The sequence below is a fragment of the Myotis davidii genome, unplaced genomic scaffold (assembly GCF_000327345.1).
Source record: "Myotis davidii unplaced genomic scaffold, ASM32734v1 scaffold554, whole genome shotgun sequence".
Taxonomy (NCBI): Eukaryota; Metazoa; Chordata; class Mammalia; order Chiroptera; family Vespertilionidae; genus Myotis; species Myotis davidii.
The window spans coordinates 1,037,929-1,049,599 of record NW_006285312.1 but is presented as its reverse complement, the minus strand read 5'-3'; the positions used below and the strand labels follow the sequence as shown (position 1 = coordinate 1,049,599).

The following is an 11,671-nucleotide window of genomic DNA, read 5'->3' as shown; positions in this document are numbered from 1 at the left end:
GCTTCAGGGCTTCTTTCACCATGCCTGAGAAGACTGAGACAAAAGTGAAAAGCCAAGAAACTCAAGCAGCCTCAGAATTACAGCTATCTATGATTTACGTAACATCAAAATGTGATTTTTGGCAAACAAGGCAATAATCTATAATAATAAAAGCATAATATGCTAATTAGACTGGACAAAGCCAGGGCTGTGAGGGAAGCCTGGGTCCTGGGTGCCAAAGGGAAGCTGGTGCCAGCAGCTGGGTGAAGGAAGGCCTACTCTTGCACTGATTTCATGCATTGGGCCTCTAGTGATAAAAATAAAATTAAATTATCTGAATTCTTTTTGTTACATAAATATGTCTCAATTGCCCTAGTTGGTTTGGCTCTGTGGATAGAGCATCGGCCTGTGGACTGAAGGGTCCTGGGTTCGATTCTGGCCACAGGCATATGCCTGGCTTGTGGGCTCGACCTCCAGTTCCAGTCAAGGGCATGTACCTTGGTTGCAGGCACATCCCCAGTGTGGGGTGTGCAGGAGGTAGCTGATTGATGTTTCTAATTCTCTATGCCTCTCCCTTCCTCCCTCTCTGAAATCAATAAAGTATATTTTAAAAAATATGTCTCAATTAATAAAGTGTATTATTAAGGCAATTAATTGTCCTTCTTTAGTTATTTATGTAAGACACTATGATTCTTCCCTGGTTCTTAGCCTCAACTTTGTACCACAGCTCACCCTCTAGTACAGTTTGCTACTTCTTGTCTTCCAGAGTGGGGCTGGGAGGCGGAGGGATTCTAAGCTTCTGGTCATTATTAGAAACAACAATAACAACAACAAAATCTTATCTCTATTCAAATCTGCAAATATAGCAGCAACCACAATTTTAGTTTAAAAGTTTATGTTTGCTATAGGAAAATTTAAAACTAGAACATGATAGAAAAGTAGACTTTTCTGAATCACTTTTCACATTTCATCAACATAATCCTCAGTCTCCTTCAGGACTCTTTTTTATGGTGATCCCAGGACTTACCTGATGAACGTAATGAAAAGATTGCTTTAAAAAAACAACCTAATAACAGAATATTGTCAACTTATCACACTGTTTCTCAAATAATGGTACAGAAGATTTAGGTGGTACATCAATGAATATTTTCAATTTTAAAGTTTATAGTGACATTGATGGAAATTAGAACAAGTATAATTAGCATATAAAACTCAATTTTCATAAATAATATTTCCTAAGAAAAGGCTAAAAATGGAATCCTTTAAAATTTTAAGTAAACACCACATATGGTAAAACTGTAAATGAAGTGTGCAAATGCTGAAGTTTGAGAAATATTGCTCTGTTTATTTCAAGTTTATGTGACTAGTTACACTATATCATTGCTTTGAGTAATCAATGTTTGTATAATTTAAGAACTATGCCATAAAACTTACAGGTGAATAATCACAGGTTATTGCATACAGAATTTCTGGTCATTAAAAAAAGTTTTATATCAGATTTGGAACCTGACATAATATAATCTTGTTTATAAAATAAATTATGTTTACTATTTACAACCTCTCTTGAGGTTATAATATGCTGCCAGTTTAAAGTCTAAATTTATTTGGTTTCTATGCATTAAATGTTTGTTTATAAACTTTCTCTCCATTATGAATAACTTTATATTGAATGGGATGGAAAAGTATGACAAAAAAATTTCTACATTTATATATTCATATTATTTCTTCCCCAGGAGTTATGTACTGCTGAGTAAGTGAAGGACCGTGGCTTAAACCTTTCACACATTTATTATATTCACATAATTTCTCCCGAGTATGGATTTTCCTATGTTGATTAAGGTGTGCACTCTGGCTAAAGGCTTTCTCACATTCATTACATTTATAGGGCTTCTCTCCTGTATGAGTCCTCTCATGCTGATTAAGATGTGTCTTCTGGCTAAAGGCTTTCCCACAAAAATTACATTCATAAGGCTTCTCTCCAGTATGAAGTCTATGATGTTCAGTAAGGGATGTGATACGGCTAAAGGCTTTACCACATTGATTACATTTGTAGGGCCTCTCTCCAGTATGAATCCTCAGATGTTGAGTAAAGGATGAATGCTGACGAAAGGCTTTCCCACAGTCATTGCATATAAAAGGTTTTTCTCCTGTATGAATCCGCTGATGTTGAATAAGATGTATCTTCTGGCTGAATCTTTTCCCACATTCATCACACTTATAGGGCTTCTCTCCTGTAAGGACTATCTGAGGTTGAGTAAAAGTTGAGTTGTGGCTGGAGGTCTTCCTACATCCACTGGGCTCTTCAGTATGAATATGATTAGTAAGAAGAATATGTTGATTGAAGATTTTCCCACATCCGTTATATTCGTAAGTATTTTCTCTTACATGGTTTCCCTGATAGTAGATCAATTCTGAATTATGTTTGATGCTATTTCCTTGTGTTTTTGAATTAAGGGGTATCTTAATTGAAGAAATTTGCTGATGCATAAGATTTGAGATCATTTTATAGTTTCCCCCAAATTTGTTACATCCAGGGCTTCTCTCCTGTGGGAACTTTTTTTGGGCAAAAGCTTCTTGTCCTAAATGTCTCTGGTGATTTTCGTGATTAAACTCTAACTGATAATCAAAATCCCAGAGTCCTCCTAGAATGGAGTACCAGAAACTATCTCCTGTTAGTCTTTCCATTATCATGTTATGGGTTTGAATTTCATCAGAAATACTCTGGTTTGGAGTTGATTTTTTGACTTCAGGTTTATTTTCTGCATCTAAAAGAAGTTCAGAACAAATTAAGAAGTACAAATTGATAGTTACAAAATAGTCATGGTAATGCAAAGTATAGCATGGAGGATATATTCAATAATGTTATAATAACTATGTATGGTTCCAGGTAGTAATAAAAAACAGTAAGTGGGGGTTTACAGCATAATATTTATTTTTAATGACAAAAAAAAGAAAAATTCAGAACATACTAATACTTTGCAGCATTCTTTATGTTTTGAAAAAAATTGTTGCATAATGAATTACCAAATGAAACTGACAGTGATGCAAATGAGGCTGTTGTGGCATTGGAAAGTTTTAAAATGTGGCCATATAACAAGAGGACAGACTATAAAAAGATGACAAGAAGCAGTGTGTTGGAGGAAAATTTAAAACGTGTGGTAACCATGAAAGGAAGAGCTCATACTGGAAAGAAATGGAAAGGAGAATAAGAAATGGAAAGGAGAATAAGAAATACCAGAGAAATGTCTGTGCTCAGAGGTGGGAGATATTAGAGAAAAGACTGTAATTAGAGAAGACAGGTCTCATCTGTGACTTATTCTATTGTAAGGACAGCTAACTTGTTTATTTTAAAAGCATTTCTTCATTCTTTAAATCTTTTTTGTTGTTGTTAATAATCACCTGAGGATATTTTTCCACTGATTTTTAGAGAGGGTGATAGGGAGGGAGGGAGGGAGCAAGAAACATCAATGTGAGAGAGACATCAATTGTTTGCTTCCTGAATGCACCTTGACCAGGATGGGGATCAAACTTGCAACCCAGGCACATGCCCTTGACAGGAATTGAACCTGCGACTCTTTGGTGCAAGAACCTACACTGTAATCACACAGCAACACCAGCCAGGGCTGTATTTTTTTAAATAAATATATTTCTTTATTGATTTCAGAGAGGGAGAGAGAGAGAGAAACATCAATGATGAGAGAGAATCATTGATTGGCTGCCTCCTGCACACCCCCCACTGGAGATAGAGCCCCAACCCAGGCATGTGCCCCTAGCCAGAATCGAACCCGGGACCCCTCAGTCCGCAGGCTGACGCTCTATCCACTGAGCCAAGCCGGCCAGGGCGAGGGCTGTATTTTTAATCTTTTGTTTAAAATGATAAAACTAATGATTGCTTACAGTAATATATTCAAATAGTATGGAAATACATAAAGAATTCCACCCCTTAGAGGTTATCATTGTTAATAGTTTGGGTCTTATCCTGCCAGATTTTTCATATGTCCAGACAAATACAAATGTAAACTGTATTTTGAACACGCATGACTCATGTATTGTGATAAAGACAAAATTTCATTTCAGTCTCCTGCCACTTTTAAAATTTGTTTAGTGGGGGTATTCTTCCTCTGCTGCTACATGAAGATTTGGACAGTTCCCAGGACTTTCCCTTTAATTCTTATGTAACAGATGCCCCTATTACATTGTCACAAATGCAGTCTCTATTCAGCAATTAAAATGTTCAGTCACATGTAACAGTAAAAGTCCAAAATGAACCCCTTTCCCCTCTCTTGGGTCTGTTACAGAGTCATATTCTTTCTTCTCTCTCCCTGTCTGCCTATTCTCCCACTCCACTCTCTTCCTGTTCACCCTTCCCCCAATTCTGCTCTCTCCATGCTAGTCTTTTCTCTGACTCTATTCTCTTCGTTCCCCATTTAACTATTTCCATGCTCACCTCTTCCTTCACTCACTACTGTTGTTTAGTTCCACTCTAACAAAAGTTGGAAGCAGGAGGGATTAGGAGATAGGACAATTTTTGTATGACTGGGTGGCTTTATATTCTCAGTTTAGTGGATGGTTAAACAGACTCACTTTTGGAAACATCTGTGGCTCTTGGGAGGCTCTCTCCCGTCATTTCTGTGACCTAGATAGATATCTCCCTATTTTGGGTAGTCCCTTGGGACCAGCCCAAGAGCATAAATTCGATTGGCCAAGATCCAAGCTTCTTGCTGGCTGACTCATGCATGAAAAACACTCACGATACCTTGTCCCAACCAGCTGTGTAGTAGTGCACACTGATCCTAAGTCATCAGCTTCTCCTGGCTCACTCACCAAAGCCATTTCATTAGCCAGCTGTTCTTGGGCCTTGGACTGCTTTAGCTTTCTCAAATGTGAGTCAGGTGCTAGTCTTGATCTTCTGACCATTGGGAGTGTACAAGCATCCCGCATTTTATTGCACTTTGCAGATATTTCAGTTTTTGCAAATTGAAGGTTTGTGGCAACCTTACATAGAGCATGTCGACCAGCACCATTTTCCCAACAGCATTTGCTTACTTTATGCTTCTGTGTCACGTTTTGGTAATTTTCACCACTTTTCACACTTTTCCATTATTATTCTATTTATTATGGTGACCTGTGATCAGTGATCTTCGATGTTACTATTGCAATTGTTTTGGGGTGCCATGAACTCCTTTGTAAGACAGTGAACTTAATCTACAAACGTGTGTGTTCTGACTGCTCCACTGACGACCATTCCTCTATTGCTCTCCTCCTTGGCCTCCCTATTCCCTGAGACACAACAATATGGAAATCAGGCCAACTAACCCTAAAATGGCACCTAGGTGTTTAAGTGAAAGGAAGAGTTGCTCCAGGGTGACGGACTGCTCTCCCCATACTGCTGGCATTATTGGAATAAATGCTCATATCATTTCTCACTTTAAGTTAAACGCTAGAAATGATTAAGCTTAGTGAAGAAGGCATGTTGAAAGCTGAGATAGGCCAAAAGCCAGGCTCCTTGTGCCAGTTAGCTTAGTTGTGAATGCAAAAGAAAAGTCTTTAAGGGAAATGAAAAGTGCCACTCCAGTGAACACAAATGATAAGAAAGAGAACAGCCTTACTGCTGATATAAAGATTTAGTGGTTTGGATAGAATATCAGACTAGCCACAAGATTCCCTAAACCAGAACCTAATCCAGAGCAAGGCCTTAACTCTCTTCAGTTTTGCTGAAGGGTGAGAGAGGGGAGAAAATTGCAGGAAAAAAAGTCTGAAGCTAGCAGAGGTTGGTTCATGAGGTTTAAGGAAAGAAGCCATCTCCATAACATAAAAGTGCACAGTGAAACTGCAAGTGCTGATGCAGAAGCTGCAGCAAATTATCCAGAAGATCTAGCTAAGATGATTAACGAAGGGGGCTACACGAAACAGGTTTTCAATGCAGATGAAACAGCCTCATATTGGAAGAAGATGTCATCTAGGACTTTCATAGCTAGAGGAGAAGTTAATGCCTAGCTTCAAAGCTTCAAAGGACAGGCTGATTCTCTTGCTAAAGGCTAATGCAGCTGGTGATTTTAAGTTGAAGCCAGTACTCATTTACCATTCCAAAAATTCTAGGGCCCTTAAATTAGCTAATCTACTCCACCTGTGCTCTATAAATCGAACAACAAAGCTCGGATGGCAGCATGCTTGCTTACAACATGGCTTACTGAATATTTTAAGCCCACTGTTGAGACTTACTACTCAGATAAAATGCTTCTTTTCAAAATATTACTGCTTATTGACAATGCACCTGGTCACCCAGGAGCTCTGATGGAAATGTACAATGAGAGTAATGTTATTTTCATGCTTGCTAACAATAGTGGGGAAGGGCATGTAGTAAGAATAGAGCCATAGTTGTCTAATAATTATTCACCTTACTATCTATAGATGAGAAGTTTTCTTACAGACCCTGGGAAACTGGAGGATGAAACAAGGCTGTAAAAAGATAAGATGCTCGATGGCTCCATCACTCAGAAAATAAATACATTTTGAGAACAGACCAAGGACAGGACATTTTGATTTGGTTGCTGTGCCTGAACCCTGACCCCTCCGGGAGTTTTTCTCAGGAATACTGACCATTCTCTTGTCCCAGGAATGGGCTGAGCTGCTTGTAACATCATAGAAAATTAGCCACCTTGTTATTGGACTTTGAGCTCCTGAAGGGAGCATTCCAGCCGCGGGCAAACTACGGCCCGCGGGCCGGATTCGGCCCGTTTGAAATGAATAAAACTATTGAAAAAAAAGACCGTACCCTTTTATGTAATGATGTTTACTTTGAATTTATATTAGTTCACACAAACACTCCATCCATGCTTTTGTTCCGGCCCTCCGGTCCAGTTTAAGAACCCATTGTGGCCCTCGAGTCAAAAAGTTTGCCCACCCCTGTCAAATAACTTTAGTCCCTCCCCTCCCCTTTCCATGTTACATGTAGCTATCTTCTCCCTCAGCCAGCTGGCAAGGGGGAGTGAGATCAGAATCTCCAGGGTGATGGACTGCTCTTCCCATACTGCATTATTGGAATAAATGCTCATATATGATTCAACCCTGTCTCTGCTTAATTTGGTCCAAGTAGTGACAGGCAGCCTCGGGTCCATTGTGTCTGGTTTCACTAACACAGAATACATTCTGCAGCCCATGAATCAAGAAGTAATTTTAACTTTCAGGTCTTACTATTTAAGAAGTATAGCTGACACAGATGGTGATTCCTCTGATGGATCTGGGCAAAGTAGGTTGAAAACCTTCTGAAAAGGATTCATTGTTGTAGATGCAATTCTCTTTTGACAGTACCTTCTTATTCTAGCAAAATCCTCTTTATAGTCCCCACTTCTCATTATAGTTTCTTATGAGAGTACTGTACACTTACTAGCTCTATTTTTTTTAACCCCTGATCACTGGACAATGTACACAAATTGATTGCTTTTCTAATTACTCCTTGGTCATTTCTCTTGTTACTATAATTACTAACCTCTTTGTTGATAAACCCATTGGACACTTCCTAGATCTCATCTTACATAGGAAGAGATTTCTAAATAAATAGACATCAGCAGATGCCAATGACAATGAGGCAAGCAATACCCCAGAGAGTACATCAGAATGAGAGCACAAAAGCCAAATCATTCTATCTGTCCTTGGAGCAATAGAAATGTCTTGCCACATTCTCATTAGAGGAACCATTTATGGTGTCAAACAGGATAATGCAAAAACAGACTCCTTGGAGGAGACTGTTAGCCTGCCTGCCTGTGACAAGGAGGATGTGAAAAACCCCTTGTTCAGGCTGATCTATGAATCAAGAGCCTTGTGTATCCACATATAGATGCATAATGGTATCTGCACATTTTCTTAAGTTAGCAATTACTTTCTCTAGTTGAGGGTAGTCTGTGGGTAGGGACAAAATGGAGACAGTGTGGGTCCTGCACATGGCCACATATGTACCCTTGGGAAAGAACAGCTCTGCCTTCTGCTGTAGGTTCCTACCCTGGCAATTCACCTGCAAAGGGAGTTTTTAATTTTCTTCCTGTAGTTTCCTATTCCCTGGGGTCCAGGCGTGGAGTTTCACAGAAATAATGTCACCCACTGCTGTCAGGGAAAGGGCTAGGGGTTCTTGACAAAATATTTTAATTATCAGCCTTACCCATGGAATGCCAGCACTGGTCAGGCCAAAATTCAGGTTGAGTGAGGCCGAAATAGGGACAAAGTTTCCTGCCTAAGATAATCTGGAGCACTCAAAGCAAGACGCACAGCCAATTCTGTCCTATTGAAAAAGCAAAAGCTCGAATGAAACAAAACCAAGTCCAAATGATGAAACGCGGGGCCAGAACAGAGCACCAGAGTGGGAAACTAGACAGAGATGGGGCAGGTTAGCTTGACTAAGTGAACCAGAGCGGAATATAGCAGACAGGTAGTAGTCAACTATTTGCTAGTGTAACCCAGGCAGATCATTGTAGGTGTTATTCTAACAATCGGGAACGAAAGAGGCTTTTCTTTTGGCCAAGAACTCTCATATTTAGTGGGATGTTTTAAAGAAGAGAGTATAAAGCCAACAGATCCAAGTTTTGAAATACAGCACTTAATTAAAATAGCATGACATTCATAAAGAAAAATATAATCTAAAATCTGAAAAGAGAATGTGGGTGAAAGACAGATTAGAAATGTAGGAATGGGGGAAACTGACCTATAAGTCTACTTAAAAGCACTGTACTAGAGAATGGAACACCAAGTCCATAGGAATACACACCTTTAGAAGAATAAGGAGGGAGAGAAGGCAGTACAGGAGCAGGTAAAGATGCAGGAGAAAGGTTGAAAGAGGCAAGAATAGTATATATTATAAACCAGGATGGAAGAAAATTTCAAAAAAGTAAAGTCAACACAGTCAAATACAAGATCATAGGAGACACTAACTGTGGTTTGTAGCCAGTAGATTTGACTGGAAGGAAGTTAGTGGTAATCTCCCAGAAAAAATTTTTAGTAACACAAGCAGGATATATCACTAAGGTGAGCACGAGAATAAGAACCAGGGCTATGGGTTTTAGACAATTTTTAAAAGTTTGAGAATGAAAGAAAAACAAAAAACTGAAAAGTAGGTAAAAAATGGCAGAGATACGGAAAAGAAAGATTTAAAGACTACCAAGAGAGGATGTGTAAATAAAAAACAGAAAATGCTATGTGGAGGTTTGCAACAGCAAGGTATTTATGTACATTCAAACTAACACCTTCAAAATAACTTTGTTGTGCTGATTTTTAAATAATAAGTATATATTATCTGTTTAATCAGAAAAGAATAAGAGAGCCATTTCCACTTTGTGAAAAAGTCAAATATGAACTAGATTTTAAAGAAGTGTTTAATATTCTTTAAATCCAGAGAGAGATATTTGTAACACACTCAGTTGAGTATTTCAAAAGTGACTATTTCCCTTCACTTAATAGCAAATATTAAAATGCTTGCTTCTCACCTGGATGAGTGTCCAGTGGACCGTCTCTTTCCATCATCCACTGCTCTTCTTGCTCCAACTGAGTGATCACCTCTGGCTTATAAAGTTGATGACCTATTCATGGGGGGAAAATGTATCTCAGAAATTTATGCTGGAAACAAAGAAATTTTTAGTCCTGAAAGGCAGCAAAATAAAGGTGCCCGCCTCAAACTCAACAAAGTCAAGACTTTTTACCTGAGGAGAAAGAGCAGGACCCAAAGGTCTCTGTCTATGAAACTGATTAGCATTCTTCTGTCCCCGCCTGAACTATAATCACAAAAGCTTTGGAGGTTTTCACTACCTGAGAAAATAGAGTAGTCCCCCCTTATCCTTGGTTTCACTTTGTACAGTTTCAGCTACCCACGGTCAACCATGGTCCAAAAATATTAAATGAAAAATTCCAGAAACAAACAATTCATAGTTTCATTTTTTATTTATTTTTATTATCTTTTTAACTTTAAAACATATTTTTATTGCTTTCAGAGAGGAAGGGAGAGAGAGAGAGATAGACACATCAATGATGTTTGAGAATCATTGATAGGCTGCTTCCTGCATGCCCCCTACTGGGGACCAAGAATGTGCCCGACCAGGAATCGAACTGTCACCTCCTGGTTCATAGGTCAGTGCTCTACCCCTGAGGCAAACTAACTGGGCTATTTTTTTAAAAACTTTTTAAATTAAATTTATTGGGGTGACATTGGTTAATAAAATTATATAGGTTTCAAGTGTACAGTTCTATGATGCATCATCTGCCTATTGCATTGAGTATCTACCACCCAGAGTCAAATCTCCTTTCGTCACCATGTATTTGACCCCTTTACCCTTTACTACCTCCCATCCCTCTTCCCTCCGGTAACCACCATGTTGTCTGTGTATATGAGGTTTTATTTGTCTTATTCGTGCATTTGTTGCTTTCAGTTTTATAGCCCACATCTGAGTGAAGTCATTTGGTTCTTGACTTTTTCTGACTTACTTTGCTTAGCATGACATTCTCAAGATCCATCCATGTTCACCATACTGTTGTCTGTCTATGAGGTTTTTGTTGTTTAATCCCTTCATCTTTTTCACCCCCCCACCCGCTACTCCCTTCCCTCTGACAGCTACGAGTCTGTTTCTATTTTGTTTGTTAATTTATTTTGTTCATTAGATTCCACGTACAAGTGAAATCACATGGTGTCTGTCTGTCTCTGACTGGCTTATTTCACTTTGCATAATACATTCCAGAAACTGTGATAAAATCTTGCATCATCACCTCTATCCCGCCCAGGACATGAATCATCCCTTTGTCCAGCATATCAACACTGTAGATGCTCCAGGCCTATTGGTCACTTAGTAGGCATCTTGGTTATCAAACCAACTGTCTTGGTATCAAAGTGCTTATGCTCTGGTAACAGTTACTTTACAAAATTATGGCCCCAAAGCACAAAGATAGTGATGCTGGCAATTCAGATATGCCAAATAGAAGCCATAAAGTTCTTTCTTCAAGTAAAAAGGCAAAAGTTCTCAACTTAATAAGGAAAGAAAAAAATTATATGCTGAGGTTGTTTAGAATTATGGTAGGAGCACATCTTCTATACATGAAATTGTGAAGAAAAAAGAAATTCGTGCTAGTTTTGCTGTCACACCTCAAACCACAAAAGCTATGGCCAGAGTATGGAAGTGCTTAGTTCAGATGGACGGGGCATTAAGCTTTATCATAGGTATGTATGAATAGGAAAAGCATAGTATATGTAGGATTCAGTACTAGCCATGGTTTCAGGCATCCCCTGCAGACAAGGAGGTTGGCGGGGGGACCACTATAAACGCATTGGAATGGCTTCCAGTTTTACAGGGTCTCCCTCCTTACCCAGAGCGACCAGATTCCTGTAGTTTTCTAGCATCACATCTCGGTAGAGGTTCTTCTGAGCAGGGCACAGCTGGTCCCATTCCTCTCCGGTGAAGTCCACAGCCACGTCCTGGAATGTCAGGGACTCCTGAAACATCAAGTACATCCCTGCTCAGCCAGAAACAGTTTTTTAAAAAACTGGGCCCTCAGGGGAAGGAGCAAAGGTACAGCAGGAGACAAAGGTTAGGCTGTGGAAGCCGTTGTGCTGAGAGTCCTCAGGGCCCTGAGTAATCCAGGTCAAAATTTTGAAACAAGACTCAGTACCTATCTTTCTATCATCTTTCAAGACAGATAAAAACATACACAAAGTACTGCT

General features: G+C 39.2%; 1 protein-coding gene across 1 annotated transcript; it reads right to left on the bottom strand.

Moving 5' to 3' along the window:
* Window positions 1-1,570: 1,570 nt before the first annotated feature.
* ZNF713 (zinc finger protein 713) lies at window positions 1,571-11,461 on the bottom strand. Its single transcript, XM_015558980.1, has 3 exons — window positions 11,317-11,461; window positions 9,453-9,545; window positions 1,571-2,744 (listed from the first exon to the last, which is right to left on the bottom strand). Exons 1-3 carry the CDS (start codon window positions 11,459-11,461, stop codon window positions 1,693-1,695), a joined length of 1,290 nt encoding a protein of 429 aa, XP_015414466.1. The 3' UTR covers window positions 1,571-1,692.
* Between the last annotated feature and the right edge of the window lie 210 nt (window positions 11,462-11,671).

What these genes read in the sequence shown, in the direction of transcription:
- ZNF713 (XM_015558980.1), bottom strand. Translation starts at nt 11,461, where the DNA reads ATGTACTTGATGTTTCAGGAGTCCCTGACATTCCAGGACGTGGCTGTG. An exon ending in CAGGAATCTGGTCGCTCTGG is followed by an intron (nt 9,546 to 11,316) that starts GTAAGGAGGGAG and finishes CCCCATGAATAG; the next exon opens with GTCATCAACTTTATAAGCCA. An exon ending in TCCACTGGACACTCATCCAG is followed by an intron (nt 2,745 to 9,452) that starts GTGAGAAGCAAG and finishes AACTTCTTTTAG; the next exon opens with ATGCAGAAAATAAACCTGAA.